This window comes from Coptis chinensis, chromosome 3 (assembly GCF_015680905.1).
Source record: "Coptis chinensis isolate HL-2020 chromosome 3, ASM1568090v1, whole genome shotgun sequence".
NCBI classification, from domain to species: Eukaryota; Viridiplantae; Streptophyta; class Magnoliopsida; order Ranunculales; family Ranunculaceae; genus Coptis; species Coptis chinensis.
The window spans coordinates 55,355,776-55,374,608 of record NC_141458.1 but is presented as its reverse complement, the minus strand read 5'-3'; the positions used below and the strand labels follow the sequence as shown (position 1 = coordinate 55,374,608).

At 38.1% G+C, this 18,833-nt stretch overlaps 2 protein-coding genes across 2 annotated transcripts; both read left to right on the top strand.

The window, feature by feature from the left end:
• The first annotated feature begins 14,276 nt into the window (after nt 1–14,276).
• LOC147510071 (uncharacterized) lies at nt 14,277–15,487 on the top strand. The gene is made up of 2 exons (XM_086597997.1): nt 14,277–14,886; nt 15,024–15,487. Exons 1-2 carry the CDS (start codon nt 14,277–14,279, stop codon nt 15,485–15,487), a joined length of 1,074 nt encoding a protein of 357 aa, XP_086454123.1.
• A 2,645-nt stretch (nt 15,488–18,132) lies between these two features.
• On the top strand, nt 18,133–18,591 carry LOC147510070 (uncharacterized). Its single transcript, XM_086597996.1, has one exon. The coding sequence runs from the start codon at nt 18,133–18,135 to the stop codon at nt 18,589–18,591; it is 459 nt and encodes a 152-aa protein (XP_086454122.1).
• The last annotated feature ends 242 nt before the right edge of the window (nt 18,592–18,833 follow it).

Sequence of the window (18,833 nt, the reverse complement as noted above, 5' to 3'; positions counted from 1 at the left end):
TTTATGGGCTCCATATTATATGCTCATTGATCTCCCCATGTTTAAGATATCAAATGCCCGTTGATTAAGTCAAGTTACTGACAACTACATTAATCAACTTCTTATGTCCTTGAGTAGTACCACTCAACCTCATTGTCATGTCGGATCAAATCCACCTGCAGGGTTTACATGACAATCCTTATGAGCTCCTCAAGGGGACATCATCAGCCTGACATCTTGCGGGACATGAATTTCTTCTATAATCAACAGCATAGCTTATATACAATGTCATTACCCAATCCATCGAGTTTGTTGATTCACAAATGAATCTCACTCATTGATGATTTAAAGCAATGTACAATGCACGTAAGTGCCCGTTATTATATCCGGATTAAGAGGACAATCATCTATAATAACAGAGGCGTTGGTTCTCTTATATAGTCAGTATAAAGAGAAACAACCTCACTTGGTCCTATTCAATACACACAAAGTGTACTAGTGTAATCCTATAGTCAAGATAGACTAATACCAGATTATACTACAACCGTACCAATGGTTTGTCCAAATTCATCTAGGTTGTGAATGTTTACTTATACTTTATAAGGTACTGATGATATGATCTTCTGTGTGTCACCACACACCATATCATTTACAACATAAAGTATTAGATACATACATATAACTAATAACATATATAATATGCATAACATTTGCCCATATGATTCTCATTCAAAATATAAAGAATTAGAGTTATTACAAAAGTAATGCTTTTAGTATATAACCCTATCAAATAGGAGTAAACCCATCCGGTCCTGGTGCTTTATTCTCCTTCATATTAAACAGGGCGTGCTTGACCTCCTCAGGTGTGACTTCATCTTCTAGAGACTTGAAAAAAAAGGTAGTACATTTATCTCCTTCTAACATCCATTCATTTTCTTGTTGACTTCTAATCTCGGATATCTCAATACTAGCCAGCTCGATGTACTGTTGTAGAGCTTCTTTCTCCTTCTGGCCCAAGGTCCATGGGCTTTGCTTGTATCTGCCTTTGTATATCATACAGTACCTCCCTCTCTTGCTGAACTCTGGCATATAAATCTGAAAAATTTCTCCTTGCCCATGGCTTAATTCTTTCTTTGAGTGCTTTTAATTTCTGCATAAGAACATACATAAGATTGGAGATAATTCTGTCCTGCCAGACCTCTTGCAGACTGTCATGAAACTCCTTTTGGTCGAGCCAAAGGTTTTTGAATCTGAAAGGTGTAGCCTTTCTATTCATATCTGTCTAGTATAGGATAATTGGAGAGTGATCAGAAACACCATGTGGTAGGAATTCCACTTTTGAGGTTGGATACTCCATGTTCCATGTACTATTTACTAAGCATCTATCTATCTTCATCATTATTATTCATCTACCCTCTACTTTGTTGTTCCAGGTGTAGAAAAACCCATTGTAGTTCAAGTCTGGTAGACCAGCATGTCGCAAACAATCTACAAACTCTTCTGCTTTGCGTGGATGCATAGGACTCCCGCCAACTCTCTCTACAGCCTTTGTAATGTTGTTAAAGTCACCTGCTACACACCAAGGAATAATGACCGAGCCTTGAATGTCCCATAGATCCATCCATAAATTTTGCCTGAGAGTTTTTGTATTTCTAGCATATACCACCGTCAAGATAAACTCTTCATTTGTTGGCTTGAATTGAACTTTACAATGTATAAACATCATATTCTTTCAGCTTACTAGCTTCAGCCAAATACAGATCCCAACATAGCCATATTCTACCAGACGGATCCTTCCCATAATTGTTTGTATGCTCCCATAAAGGACAACATATGTTCCTAATGAAATCATATTTATTCTCCCTAACTTTAGTTTCAAGTAAACAAAACATGCTGAGTTTCTTGTCGACTCTCAAACTGTTTATTTCTCTAGCCTTCTCTACTTCATTTACACCTCTGATATTCCAAAATCCCATGGATGTAATCATCGGTAATTCTTGTGTTTGGAACCTCTCAATCGGCCCCTTGCCTTCTTGCCACTATGACTCTTTGCTAAAGAACCTTTTTGCTTTTCTGTGGTCCTGCCAGTTTCTCCTCCACATTGCTTCCCAGACCTAGTTACCATGCCTGATCTCACAGGTTCTGGAGTGATAGGAACAGGTTCCATGACACTAGTATTCTTGACTCTATCCTGGAAATATTCCACTTCTCTGTCAGATGTCTCATCATCTGAGCTCTCTCTAGTTTCCGGGATACCGATCAACAAATGAAACCGGCTGGTTTCCATGTTAAACAACATAAATCATCTTCTTCCGTTCTCGAATTTAAAGGCCCAACACAATCATTCAACAGTATAATAGCTTGTGTCTCTGTCATCTCCTCTGTTGTTGCACTTTAATCTACCATTCCTAGTATTGTCCCCATCCCACTGGAGTTTTCAGTCTCAACTGCTCCCATAATAGTGCACTTTTGAGAAGATTCTCTTGTGAATTACTTGGCCCAGCTTCCGTCCCACTTCCACCTCTGGGCCTCCATTCTTTTTCTTGGTTCCTCCTCTTTAATCCCTTTTTTTTTTCTATTAGACATTCTCCTGCCATTTGCCTGCATTTCCTGTTCCATTGGTTCCTTCCCTCTGTTACTAGTTGGGATTTCCACTGTGTTGCTGTGGGTAGATGCTCTTGCATTCTTGTTAACTTGTCTGCACTCAGCAACAATATGGCCAACAATCTTACAATGATTACAAAACTTTGGGAGAGAACCATATTGAATATCCTACCAGAACTCCACCCCAAGCTCCGGAACTTCGATGGATATTTTGTTCAGAAGTGGATTTGCTAGATCTATTTCAACCAAGACACTTGCATAGTAACCATTATTTCTTTGCAGTGAATTTATATCCATGTGAATAGGACACCCCAGTCCTCTGCCCAAGCTCATCAAAATGTCTACCTCCCAGTATTCAAAAGGCAACCCTGGGAATTTGACCCACACAAAACCAGTAGTTTGTTTGTGAGTCTCACAATTGAAGTTAGGCATCCATCTACAGAATCTCACCATTTGTCCTTGAAGCTTCCATGGGCCACCAACGAAAATCTTGTTGTGGTATGCCTCATTGTTGAACTTAAACAAGATATAACCTTTTCCCAGTGGTGAGATCTTTACTGCCTCAGTTAAACCCCACTCCTTGTTAACCGCAGCTCTGAGTGTGTCTAAGTTGGTGGATTTATCCATTCTTGCAACCAAAGCATACTTGCAGGCATCAATTCCTTTGTCCACCGACGCTAATGGAAGTTTGATAGCTGGGTTGTCACCCTTTCTTGTCAGAACAGGTAGAGAGGTAACATCCACAGTTTGCTTCAGTCTCCCTCGAGCTTTATCAGCATACGATACTCTATTTGCTTCCACCGTATTATTGTTGCTGTTGTTACCTTGCCTTGACTCCGCCTCACCAGTTACAGGAAACCTCATCTGATGTCTACCCGACCTTAATCCAAGTGGAACTGCATCCATTTGTTCCTTTCAAGAAAGCCAGAGTCTTCGAAAACTTTTGTTTCTTGTTTCTACGAACTCTCACTATATGCAGTAGAGGATTTCACCAACAGATAAAAGAAAACAATTTGTTTCTACTAGTAAATTTGCATTGTTGACAATGAAGGATTTTACTACTAATGGAAAAAAAAAAACGAAAGACCAAGATAAGAACCAGACGAAGGGTGTTTTGTTTGCAATTATTGGTAAGAAAAGGTGGCACCAGATCAACACAGCGACTTAAGTTATCTCGCTCCCTGTCGCTCCTAAAGCTGTCCCCATTGCTCTATAGTAATTATTACTAGCATGTGATTACTATAACCAAATCTCTAGACTTAATCATAACAATCCCTAGTTTAATTTACTATATGTTTATTTTGGAAGTCATACAATAAACTAAACTCATTGAAACACATACACAATTAAATAATTCTACTTAACAATCTATTCCTTATTAGGCTTCATAATCACTCCCTCTAATGGAGGATTAGCCTAATATCATTGGATTAATTAAACTAAGACAAGAAGAAGACATAGTAATGTAAAGACAATAATTGAAATTAACTAAACAATAGAATAAAGACATAATGTAAAGAAGAATTGAATAAATACTAAGCTTTTATTGATGGGGAATTAATGGAGGCTACACAATAAAGTAATTAATTAACTAAACCTAAACTAAATTAAAGAGGGAGAGAGGTAGATAACCCTAATTACAACTAAACTAATGTGGGAGTAGCCAAATTTTGTTTAACCTTAACCCTTTTTATATAGGAGAGGGTTAGGGTTCATTTTTCATGCCTGGGCCAAAACGGGAGACTTTGGGCCTCTAATGTGAGCCAAATTCCATTAGGTTAAGTCTAAAGAGGCCACAACTATTGGAAATTACTTCAGTACCCTTCTAATCAAATTTTACAACTCTGATTTGGGCAAGACTAGGTTTATTGGAAATCTTATTCCGAGGCGGTCGTTTTGACATAAAGTAGGCCCAATTCCAAGGTTCGAGCCCAAAGATATTCCCATTTGAAGTTTTGTGACTTTTATATTCTTTTTCTGCTATAATTGACTTTGACTTCCTAGCTTTGACTGGGCTTGAAAAATCTTTTTCTTCTTGATTCTTGGGCTTTAAATATAGAACTCTTCTAGCAATCATCTTGACTCATTTTCCAAGCAAAATGACATCTTTAAGCAAATAAACAGCCTCAAGACCTGAAATACACAAAAATACGTAAACAATACTAACTCTTATTCATTATAAACATAATTGGCCTAAATGTAATACTATTAAGAGGTTTAAACTACACTTTTGGGTGCTTATCACACCACCCCCAAACAACATTTTGCTTGTCCTCAAGCAAATATGAGAAATAAAAACAGATAAATGGCCAAAAATATGGTCCTAACTAATCTCGTTTCGCAGAGTGCGATTGCATTGACCATATGCAATAATGCCTTAAACTACTAGGAATTCCCTAGTGGACGAGTTATAACCTCGTGAGAGTTTCCTAGAGAAGATACTCACAAATTTCATTTATACTATAACGACTAAGAAATAAAAGTAAATGTCCGGTAATTTTATCTCAGAATCTATACATCTCGCTAGCATTTAAACAAGGATTATCAATCTAACTCCTAAATTAATATATACATAATAATCAAATCATCTTAAGATAAATAACTATACAATGAACTATGTTATGAAATGCAATGTCATGTCTATTTTTGAAACTTTTGGGTAGCGTGCCTAAGTATGTTCTCACAAGGAATGTATCAAGACACATAACACTCTGATTTTTCAACTCAAGTTTGCTAACTCCAGTATGCAGTGGGCATACGTTTTCTCACAATCTCAATGACAATCCAAGGAAGCCAAGGTTGATTAAACACATCTACCACTTACTATCACACCAACATATTCCTAATTGAGCTAGATGTTTTTATTAGGTGACACAGGGAGTAGGTGTTGGTTAAAGAAGGAGGGAAATAGATATTCAAAAAAGCAAGTCTGAGATTATAGGGTTATCAAAATATGTAACTAGAGAAAACCTTGTTCTTACTTTGTTTCTACACTTTGTTTCCATCCTTAGCCCTTTTGTTTTGGCCTTTGACTCATTTGATTCTATTTTTTTGGAGGTTTAACTTTTTATTTTATTTCTTTTCTTTGGATGGAAACATTATTTTCTTTTTCTTATTTGAAGAAACTAACTAATTTTTACACAGATTTTTCTCTTCTCTTTTCTTCACTCATCCTATTTCTCAAACTTATCTAGATAGGTAGGCTGATTTTATTTTTTCTTTTGTTTTATTATGTAAAGGATTTGTGGTTTGTGTAAAGGCTAATGAAAATGCTCAGTGACTAGCGGATAATACTTAGGTTAGAATTTCTGGCTATATCGATCCAAAAAGGGCTTAAATTCTCGCTTAGGATATAGTATGGTGATCAAGCAAGTGGATGTGTGATTTATTTACTTGGATTTGACTTCTCCTTTATGTCATCACTCAAATATTTCACTCTTATGAGGCTTTTAGGCTAGATGCTTACATGATATGTATTAAGTACTTTAACCTAGGTCTCAGAAAAATACTGCCAAGTACAATCATAGATGCTCATGCAAGATATTCAAGAAAAGATGCAATGACTATCACCTACATATTAATCTAAGTTTCAAAAATTAAATCCTAATTCAACTACTACGTGAGATTTCTAGACTAATATCATCATGGAGAAGGGACCAATACCATTATCACTAAGTGCATAGTATAAACTATTTTTATGATTTTGATATTTTTCTAATTTTTATAGAACAAATAATACGTAATATACAACCTAATATGTGCTTAAATATTTATAACATGTTTCTATACCATCCCCAAACATAATCATGCTTTGTCCCCAAAGTATGAAATGAAAATAAAGGATAGAGAGTACCATAAAAATGCGCTTGTAAATAAGAGCACATGGAAAAGAAGGTTAATCTATACTAATATAAATAAATAAAAATATACGCAACTCCTATATGAGTTCCATGAAATAATAAATAGTGCTTGGGACATAAGCAGGCTCTAACATAAATAAAATAATATCATATGTTCACAAATCAAACATGCGTATATCGTGGTTTCTATAGGATTAGCTTTCGAAATTCAGCAAAATAGTGAAATTTCACGAAATTAAGGTACCTAATTACATTATGCATCAATATTTCAATATCTATACATGCAATTTTAATATCTAAATGTACAATATGCTAAAATTAAATATACCACCCTTAAACAATTTAGGAGAAGGGGGTTCATGAAATAATTCAATAGCACAATTAAATTACTTAACTAACTAACCTAGACTCGATTAGAGTAAACATGACAGACAAAAAGTGGCAAAAAGTTTTGAAATAAAAGACCAAAATACGTTACCCCCAAACAAAATTTGAAACTCTTTTTTAAGTTTGAAAACTTTTGTGGCCTATACTCCATTAATGTGGTATGTTACAAAAAATTATATGGGTATTTTAAAGTTAGATTCCCTAGACTTAATGTGAGGTCGTTTTAAATCAGAATTCCCAAGATTGTGCACACCCCCAAACAAGCAAGAAATTGGGGTGGCACAAGATGGATAATGTGTTGTCAACTATGAACTAATAGTCGAAAGAGTTGGGGGTATAGCTATAAAAACATAATACTAAATGCACCCCTAAATAGAATGAAGTGGCATAATTGGAAGTAATCATGTAGAAGAATGAATGAATGAAAACTTATGCAACCTATCAAAGAACATATGCAAACCATCATGTTGTAGGTGTTTTAAAGAGTTATAATGACCCAAAAGATGAACTAGTGACATTTTAGGTGAGAAAGGAATGATGTATGGATCTTGATGTCTTTTATGAGGCTTAGATGATGAAAAATAAGACAAACTAGGTTTCGCACTACACTCAGTCAAAGCTTAGCTCTCAACTATAGGAATGGTGGACTCATGGAATTGTATGCTAGGCAAAAACTCTTCACCATGAGGGTTGAAAAAATTATAGAGGATCTCTGAGGCAAAAGGCTCAAGTGCAAATTTGAGGTTCTTTTGAAATAGTGAAGGAATGGATGGCTTAGTTATGATAAATGGTTAGATTTCAGGAGGTTGTAACTCAGGTGGATGGTGGTTAGTTAGTGGTGGATCCTCACACGCTCTTGAGAACTTTACATCTAGGTTGGATGAATCCACAAGGTTGTGGTCATTGACTTCATCTTTAAGAAATTCATATATTATTTCCTCATCTGCCAAACTAAATTGAGATTCACATTGAGCTCAATAAGTTACTTCCTTTAATTCTTGCACATTAACTTATTCATGCCTTAGATTAGAATTGTTGATTTCTATTTCCACACTCTCATACTATAAAATAGTATAAGGTTCCTCAATGGCATCGTTTGAATTTATTGAATGGTCATCCAAAACAAGTCCTAAAGAGTCGTCTTCAAGAATTTCCTCATCCAAGTAGGGTGTGAAGTTAATATAATGGTTAATGGGAGGGTCATGGGAATGTAATGGTGCATGAAATTTAGGGTAGGTTTCAACTAGGTCGAATGGTTTGGTTATGGGAATAGGTTGTTCAACTTGTGTGTTCATCTCTAATAAGGCTGAAAGTTCTGTGTTAGGTGAGGGGATCGAGGAAATCATCTGGGCTAGATTCTGAAGGATAGTTTGGGTGATGGCATTTTGTTCCCTAATTGAGTCGGCTATTTATTCATTAAATGTTTAAATGTTTGTTCTGAGTTAGTCTTTTGTTCTCTAAATATGTTTGTTGAGTTGGTTACTAGTTAGGAAATTTGGTCTGGGAAGAGTGGCGAACTAGATGGGTGGTTGATTTCTGGCATGGTGGAAAGGTCTGGCATAGGTGAGGTTAGTATTAATCTTGTCTGTTCTAGGTTCTGAAGTATTATTTTGTTTTGGGTCATGATTTCCTCAAATATTGTTAGCGGTTGGGAAGCTTGGTGGTGTGGTTCTGGTTGGTATGGTGTTTGATAGTCATAGTTATTGGCGCTTGAGTGACCCCTGGTTGATTTCGTTGGGTTAGGTTGAGGTTGAATGGCTGGTTGATTGTTTGTGGTGGAATTCCATGAATAGTTTTGATGACTAGAAAACTCTTGATTGTATGGGTTACTATGAAAGTTTGAAAATTGAGGTTCATAATTATAATTATATCTTATAGTAGGCCCAAACTCTTGGTATGATGGAAACTGAAAAACCCAATGGTAAGGACTACCACAACATGAACATGGTGAAGAGTTTGCCTAATAACCACATGATTGTTGGTCTACATATTGATAAGCCATATTGGTTTTAAAGATATATTCTATGTTAATTAATATACCAAAATTCTAACTATAAAATTTCTAGATAGGTGATTATTTCTGCATCTACGAGAAACTAATATGGCAGGTTTATGCGTATTAGATCTTAATCTCATGCAAGTTTTAAGTATAATAGGCAATTCCTAATGAGCATGAAAAAATTGGCCTGATTATTACTAGAAATAGAATCCTCTGACAGTAGATTCAAGGATGTATAGAGATGTTACCTGGAGCGTCCTTGCTACGCGTATAAATAGCGCCGTCAACAACCTTGAAACACGTCTACTAAAAACATTTCAAACAAATGGCCAGGCCACTTAAGAATTGAGGGAGGTTGTCCGTGCATGCACGTTCCTTAATTAGATAACCCCAATTCTTTAATTTTTCTAGACACCGTAAAGTATGAGATTTTTTTAATGCAATTACTAGAGCGGTTGGGCATACAAGTACTGTACTGTACACATGATGTAATATTGCATTTAGTATAAAAAATTTAATTTAATCTAATTAACCTAGGGCGCGCGTGCACTAAAAAGTAGGCTAAATTGGGCGCGTGTCGCGCTTTGGTACTTTTTTTTTTCATAAATTTAAAGGAGCGTGGGTGCGCTTAAGAATAGGGTAAATTGGGGGCGGGTCGCACCTAGTGTGTAATGCACGGGCACGTTATGTAAGGGCAATATGAGGGTGCGTGCGCGCTCTCAAGTAAATAATGAGGGTTGAATTTTTTAGGGTTAGGTCACAAAGGTGCAAGGAGTTGGTTGCTCAACTCGTATGCACTAAAATAATAGCAGAAACATTTCGGAAAATTGCGAACAGTGAAAACAGTGTTTTGGTTAGTGAATAGTGAAAACAATTTGTATAATCTAAACACGCGATACGTAACAAAGCAAGATGGCAGTGACGCCATTTGATAACTATGAATTTAATGGAAGTGAACAATAATACGTAAACAGTAAATTTAATGTTTTAAACAGTGAATACAATCAATATCAAATGGCAAAAAAGATATAGAGGGAGTAATGAATCCATCTAATGATTAGTTTCATGCAAGAATGAAATTATTCATTGAAAAGAGATCGTCTTTAGGTTTTCACGCAATGATCCAACCTAAAGCCTCAAACTTTATCATCCCTAGCAACAACCTATATATCTATAGTCATTATTACTAGCATGTAGGATTACTACAACCAAGTCTCTCGACTTAATCATAACAATCCCTAGTTTAATTTACTATATACTTATTTTGGAAGTCATACAATAAACTAAACTCATTGAAACACATACACAATTAAATAATTCTGCTTAACAATCATTCCTCATTAGGCTTCATAATCACTCCCTCTAATGGGAGATTAGCCTAATATCATTGGATTAATTAAACTAAGACAAGAAGAAGAAGACATAATAATGTAAAGAAAATAATTGAAATTAACTAAACAATAGAATAAATACATAATCAGGGCCGGCTCAACCCCTTAGCAAAATAGGCAGCTGCTTAGGGCCCATGATCCAAGGGCCCCAATATAATTCAACCCCCAATATTTTTCAACATTACATAATCGTTTTTCTGGCCCTTATTTAAGGGTTAGATAACGTACATTGGAATCTATGAAATAACATTAGATAACCATTTGTTTCCCCCGCCTTCTCCAACGTTTCTCTCGCGTTCTCTGACCAAAAAAATTTCTCGCATCCATTGGCATTCGGCGTTCTCTAACCAAAAAAATTCCTCGCATTCATTGGCATTTGAACTTTGCCTAGGGCCCCTGATTGTCTTGAGCTGCCCCTGTACATAATGTAAATAAGAATTGAATAAATACTAAGTTTTTATTGATGGGGAATTAATGTAGGCTACACTCTAGACTAATTAATTAACTAAACCTAAACTAAACTAAAGAAGGAGAGAGAGAGAAAACCGTAATTATAACTAAACTAATGTGGGAGTAGCTAAGTTTTGTTTAGCCTTAACCCTCTTTATATAGGAGAGGGTTAGGGTTAATTTTTCGTGCATGGGCAAAAAAGGGGGACTTTGGGCCTCTAATGTGGGCCCAAAGTCTATTAGGTTAAGTCTAAAAAGGCTACAACTTTTGGAAATTACTTTAGTTCCTTTTTCGTCCACTTTTACAACTTTGATTGGGGCAAGGCTTGGTCCATTGGAAAGCTTATTTCGAGTCAGTCGTTTTGACATAAAGTAGGCCCAATTCCAAGGCCCAAGTCCAAAGATACGCCCATTTGAAGTTTTATTGACTTTTTTTACCCGAATTGAGTTTGACTTCCCAGCTTTGACTGGGCTTGGAAAAACTTTTTCTTCTTGATTCTTGAGCTTTAAACATAGAACTCTTCTAGCAATCATCTTGACTGGTTTTCCATGCAGAATGACATCTTTAAGCACATAAACAACTTCAAGATATGAAATACACAAAAATACATAAACAATGCTAACTCTTATTTATTATAAACATAATTGGCCTAAATTGAAAACTATTAAGGGGTTTAAACTATACTTTTGGGTGCTTATCACGAGTATTTATCGATAATATTGTGATATTATCTGAAACATATCCTTATTGTTAAACCACAAGAGATCGATCTCTAAAGTGGATGTTTATATATCAATAATAAGTCAACATTGGCTTATTCTTAAACCACAAGAGATCGATCTCTAAAGAGATGTTAATATAGCTTTCAGTTTCTATGTTGAGTCTGATAACCTTATTCTTGATTTGTTGATTTCATCACCTCCCGAAAGAAAATAAATAACGTCATTCGAGATACAAGATGCTTGTCATTGTTAAGTATACAAGAAATGAGGCGGATTCATCTTATTCATTGAGTTAAATTTTTCATTACAATCTAGAATCTATTTATACTACTCTCGGTTACAGTCTCTCTAGCTCAGCTAACAGAATTCAGTTACAACTGTCTTCAGACATTATATTCTGGTGCACCTCCTTCATATTCTGATACTCCTGTATGTACATTTTTATGGTACTTCTGTTGAAATCTTGCTTTTCAACATCTGAAACCTTGTAGCTGCCAATGGTTTTGTAAAAATATCTGCTATTTGATCATCTGTATAGAGATAATTTATATCAAAAACCTTGGTTGTAACAAGTTATCTTATATAATGGTAATCAACCTATACATGCTTTGTCCTAGCATGAAAAATAGGATTTGAAGAAATTGCTATTGCACTAATATTATCACACTAGATGAAAGGAGGTTTTGATAGTTGAAATCTCAAGTCTCTTAATAGTATGCATAACCAGTAGATTTTAGCTGTCATATGAGCTAAGGACCTATATTCTGCTTCTGTGCTTGATCTTGCATCAATATTCTGCTTCTTAGATGACCAAGAAATTGGATTAGACCCAAAAAATATAGTAAAACCTCCTGTTGATCTTCTATCAAGAGGACAACCTGCCCAGTCTGAGTCACTAACAGAGATTACACCTTTTAGATACCTCAAAATTCTCTTCATTGCTGTGAAATGTGCAACCCTTGGTTGATGCATGTGTTGGCAAACTTGACTAACAGAGAAGGCTATATCTGGTCTTGTCCAAACTAAATACTGTAAACCCCTACAATTGATCTGAATTCAGTAGCATCTGAAAGTAATGGTGTAGTTAAATGATCAACCTTTGTAGTAGAAATTGGAGTATTGCAGGGCTTTACATTGTCCATTTGAGCTTTCTTCAACAAATCATAAATGTATTTTGTCTGAGTCATGAAGATTGAGTCTGAACTTCTATGAATCTCCAATCCAAGAAAATAGTTTAGATCTCCAAGAACCTTCATAGAGAGTGATTGACTGAGCTGTTTAATGATGGAGTCACACATTGCTTCAGAATTTCCTATAACTAGGATATCATCCACATAAACAAGTACTATAGTTATAGTATTGTCGTTATAGTGTCTGACAAATAATGAAAGATTTGAATGTGTAGTAGTGAATCCAAGAGCAAGTAAAGCTTGATATAGTTTTTCATACCATGATCTAGGTGACTGTTTCAAACCATAGATAGACTTCATTAACTTGCAGACATAATGAGGTTTGTAGGATCCTCAAAACCTGGTGGTTTCAACATATAAATTTCTTCTTTGAGATCTCTCATGCAGAAATGCATTATTGACATCCATTTGCGTAATCTTCCAATCATATTCTAAAGCTAAACTTAAAATAACTCTAATGGTCTGAGGCTTAATAACTGGACTAAAAGTCTTTGTGTAATCTATTCCCTTCTGTTGATGATATCCTTTAGCTACCAACCTATCTTTAAGTTTATCAATCAACCCACTTGGCTTATACTTTATCTTGAAGACCCATTTATTTCCAACTAGATTCATTGATGAAAGATATGGTCCCAGCTCCCAAGTACCAGTTTGATGTAAGGCAGTAATCTTTAAAGCCATTATTGCTCTCCATCCTTGATCTTTTATTGCTTTAGAGTAACATGAAAGTGTAACAGGTTCATTTTGAACTTTTGACAGAAGAGCTTGAGGTAGTGGATATTTTGTAACAACAGTGGAATTGGCATATCTTGGATTGTGCTTGACAATTCCACTTTTGGATCTTATGCGAACTTGGGACTGGTATGTCACTTGATGTTTTTGAATTGGTTGTTGTGATTGAATTTGTTGAATAGGAAGTTGTTATTGAATTTCAACTGGTTGTGAGATTAAGACTGGTTCTTGAAGATTATGTACGAAAGTAGATTATTGTAATTGACCTTGAATATCTAATTGATTTGATAAAGGAACAGGCGTTTATAGATCACTTCATTCATCATAAAAAGCGGGTAGTGGATATCGCGACACTATTCAATGTTCGACAAAGATCAGCGGAATCAGTGAGGGAATACCTGTGCCGATTCAAGACTAAGACATTGAAGGTCAAAAATCTGAATGAAAGGACCATCGTGATTGCATTTGAAAGAGGCCTGTGGCCAGGGATAGGAGTGCACCAGTCGGTGGCAAAGAACGAGATTGCAACCTTGCATGAACTATATCCGCGAGTAGAAAAATATATCAGATATGAGGACAGTATGCAGAAGGAATCTAAGAGATCTGGGAAGGCAGTGCTATCGTTGGAGAAAGACAGGGAACCAAGGAGGGCAGGTGTGGCCGAGAAAGAAAGGGATGGATAACGCGGATACCCACCACGGGTGGAGAGAAGCTGGGAAGGGATTCGAAGGGAAATTAGAGAGAGGAAACCATACCGCGAGATAGAAGCTACGTCGCTGAATAGACCCCTAAGCAAAATATTACCGCTGATCAAGAACCTTCAGGGATATGAAGGGCCGCGGAACACACCCAGAGAGTTACCTAATAAACCTTTCTGCGCCTACTATCAGATACGCAATCATGAGATTGACGACTGTTATGCACTAAAGTGGATGGTTCAGTGATTGGTGGAAAAAAGAAGAATGAGAGAGTTTATAAAGGGAGGACAGAACGAGGAGGGTGTGCCGCGACAAGATCGTATACTAGGAACCATTAATGTTATCTTCAGTGGAGAAGTACTAAGCCATAATACTCATAGAGACAGAGTGAGAAGAACTGTGAGCATCCAGCAGATCAATGATGGGACCGATAGACCGCGAGCAAGAGTGGGGAAAGTGGAGGACAGGGATAAGATCGTCTTTAGCAGTGCGAATTTGCGGGAGGTGGATTCTCCCCATGAAGACGCGTTGGTCATCACAGTGGCAATGGGCAATTACATAGTGAAAAGGGTATTGATAGATTGCGGCAGTGCAGTGGACTTGTTATTTAAAGGAGCACTGGAAGAAATGGGGATTGATCATAGGCAATTGCGGCCTCCGCGGACTAACTTATATGGATTCAATGGGAGCATGACTGAGCCCATGGGAGAACTCTTGCTACCAGTAACCACAGGTCCAGTGACTGTATTTGCGCGGTTCATGATGGTAGATTCGTCTTCCCAGTACAATGCAATTCTAGGAAGGCGGTGGATTCATGAGATGAAGGCCGTCCCGTCAACCTACTATCAAGTGATACGGTTTCCCATGCCCGGGGGTATGTATGAAGTTCGCGGCGACCAAGTGACGCCAAGAATAGTCATAGGGGTACAGTGAAATGGCTGATCCGCGGATTGAAAGAAGAAAACTCGAACCCGAGGAAGAGGCAGGCATAACAATTATAGTGCATCTCAGTGGAGGAAAAGGGGGAGGCGACAGCAGGACCGAAGACGCTGGATGAGATTGAAGTGGTGAATATTGGAAGGGAGGAGGAGAGGTTTACCGCGGTAGGATCTACCTTTCCTGAGGAATGGAAAAGGAAGTTAATTCAATTCTTGTCAGAAAATCAAGACGTGTTTATGTGGAAAATTGAGGAGGTTACGGGGTTGGACCCGGAGTTCGCATGTCATCGGTTACACATGAAAGAGGAGGCTAAGCTGGTGAATCAAAAGATGCGGAGTATTAGACTGAAGTATTTGGAGGGCATTCGCCAGGAGGTCGTGCTGTTGAAAGGAGCCGGACTAATTCGAGAAGTGGAGTTTACAGATTGGTTGTCCAATGTGGTCGCGGTACCAAAAAAGAACGGCAAGGTAAGTATGTGCGTCGATTTCACAGATGTGAATGTAGAGTGCCTGAAAGATAGCTACCCCATTCCGTAGGTGGATGAATTGGTGGATAGGACAGCTGGATTCAAAATATTTTCATTCATGGATGCGTATATGGGGTACAATTAGGTCGCAATGTATGGGCCAGACTAGGAGAAAACATCATTTGTTGTAGAAGGCGGCACATATTGCTACACAAGGATGCCATTCGGGTTGAAGAATGCTAGAGCCACATTTCAGCGGTTGGGGGAGAAAATGTTCGAGAGCAAGATCAGGAAGGGGATAGAAATATACATAGACGACATGGTGGAAAAAAGCATGTCGGAGATAGAACACTTAGATGGATTGAGGGAAACGTTCAGAATCTTGCGGAAATACAATTTGAAGCTAAATCCAGAGGAATGCACATTCGGGGTGACCACGGGGAAGTTCTTGGGCTATATCGTAACTCACAGGGGAATAGAAGCTAATCTAGAGCAGATAAGAGCATTGGTGGAGATGCCATCACCGCAGAATGTCACAGAGGTGCAGCGGCTTGCTGGAAGGGTAGTGGCATTGAATAGGTTCATTTCCAAGTCATCTGACAAGTGTAGACCGCTGTACCAGTTATTGAGAAGCACACCAGACTTCTTGTAGGAACCGTTATGGTTTCGCCGAATGATTTACTACGAACCGCGAAACACCAACGCATAGCGGAATAAGGGGTATCAGGGTTTGGTTAGAAATTTACCTTTAGAATTGGCTAAGATAACTCTGAGAATCCAATAGCTATGAAATCAGCAACCACCTCTTGATCTTCTGCTGTATTCCTTTCAATAGATTGGATATTGTGTGGGCAACGATCTACCAACCCCCTTCTTTCTCACAAAGCTAGAACCGATTTTGGATCTATCTTTTCTTGCCTCTCTTTTCACTCTAGATGAATAGTAAAATCGGCCAGGAGAGAAGGGTTTCTATTTATAGGCTACAATAGGGACCATGAGGAGAAATTAGGGTTGGGCCTCCTGACGGGCTTGGCTTCCCATGTTCGCCCAGAACACACGGCCTAAGTCTGTCAACAAATGACTTATTCCACTAAAGGCCATTGTTGCACTACCGCCCTAATCCCAAATTATGTGTTACCTTTATGGGCTCCATATTATATGCTTGTTGATCTCCCTATGTTTAAGATATCGAATGCCCATTGATTAAGTCAAGTTACTAACAACTACATTAATCAACTTCTTATGTCCTTGAGTAGTACCACTCAACCTCATTGTCATGTCGAAATAAATCCACTTGCAGGGTTTACATGACAATCCTTTTGAGCTCCTCATGGGGACATCATCAACTCGACTTCCTACGGGTCACAGATTCCTTCTATAATCAACAGCACACCTTACATACAATGTCATTACCCAATCCATCGAGTTTGTTGATTCACATATGAATCTCACTCATTGATTATTTAAAGCAATGTACAATGCAGGTAAGTGTCCGTTATTATATCCGGATTAAGAGGACAAACATCCATAATAACAGAGGTGTTTGTTCTCTTATAGTCAGTATAAAGAGAAACAACCTCACCTGGTCCTGTTCAATACACACAAAGTTTACTAGTGTAATCCTATAGTTAAGATAGACAAATACCATATTATACTACAACCATACCAATGGTTTGTCCAAATCTATTTAGGTTGTGAACATTTACTTATACCTTTATAAGGTACTGATGATATGATCTTATGTGTGTCAACACACACCATATCATCTACAACATAAAGTATTAGACACATGCATTTAACTAATAACATATATAATATGCATAACATTTGTCCATATGATTCTCATTCAAAATATAAAGAATTAGAGTTAATACAAAAGTAATGCTTTTAGTATATAACCCTATCACTTCTTATGAACGTCAGAATGTGAGGAGGCATTTTAGGAGTTGAAAAAGTATTTGGGCAAGGCCCCATTGCTATCGCGGCCAGAGCAGGGGGAGAAGTTGTACCTGTATTTGTGGGCACTGAGTATGTGGTCAGTTTAGTTCTTGTAAGGCTGGTGGATCGAGTGGAGAAGCCAGTGTATTTTCAAAGCAAAACATTGTTGGACGCCGAGACGCGGTATAGCAGAATGGAGAAGTATGCCCTGGCTTTGATCTTTTCAGCCATGAAACTGAAACCTTACTTTGAGTCACATTCGGTAGTGGTGGTGACGAACCTGCCATTTAAACAAGCACTAAGGACTGAGAAGTCGGGCAGGATGTTGAAATGGGTAGTGATGCTTAGTTCATATGAGATACAATATCAGATAAGAACAGTGGAGAAGGCTCAGGCAGTCTCAGAGTTTTTGGCAGAGTTCCCCACAGAGGGTCCGACGTGGGGAGAGGAAATGATCATGGAGTCGGAGAAGGATGTGGATCCCGATAAGCTAGACCCGTGGGATAAGAGGAACGGGTGGAGAGTGTTCGCAGGTGGATCTACCACGGACGCATGCAGCGGCATAGGGGTGGTGTTGGTTACTCCTGACAATAACAGAATAGAGTTGACCATGAAACTAGGATTCACGCAACATCTAGTAACGAAGTAGAGTACGAGGTCGTTATAGCGGGACTAAGGATGGCTGAGGACTTAGGAGTGAAAGACTTGATCGTGTACTCGGATTCAAATTTGGTGGTATGTTAGGCAAATGGGGGTTTTGCGGCCAGGTGTCTATGAATGGCCAAATACTTGAAGGTAGTGCACCGAAGGGCCAGCAAGTTTACAAAGCTCCAATTTGTGCACTTAGGGCGTGGGGAGAATAGGCACGCAGACGCTCTGGCGTACGTGGCTGCTGCCATGCCGGGGTTAGAGGAAAGAATGATAAAGGTGGAAAGACTGGAGACGCCGAGCATAGAGGAAGTGGTAGAGGTGAGTCAGGTTACAGAGGAAGAAGGGGGGTGGATGGATCCCCTTAAGCACTTTCTAGAGGGAAGGGAGGTGACAGATAAGAACGAAAAAAAGAGGTTGGGTCAGGCATCTCAGAGATATGTACTGATGGAAGGAGAACTGTATCGGAAGAACTTCAATGGGCCATTGTTGAAATGCCTAGGGCCGCGGTTATCTTTAGAAGTGCTCGCAGAATTGCACGAAGGGGATTGTGGGAGCCACTCCGCAGGGAGGACTGCGGCGCATTGAATATTAACACAATGCTATTTCTGGCCTCATATGAAAAGGGATGCCATGGAATTTGCTAAGAGGTGTGACAAGTGTCAGAGATTTGCATAACGGATATTCGCACCCACAGAGCCCCTACATAATGTCTCAAGCCCTTGGCCTTTTGCCATATGGGCACTGGATATTATGGGACCATTGCCCATGGCTAGCGGCAAAAGGAGATATATGCTGGTAGCCACGGACTACTTCAATAAATGGATAGA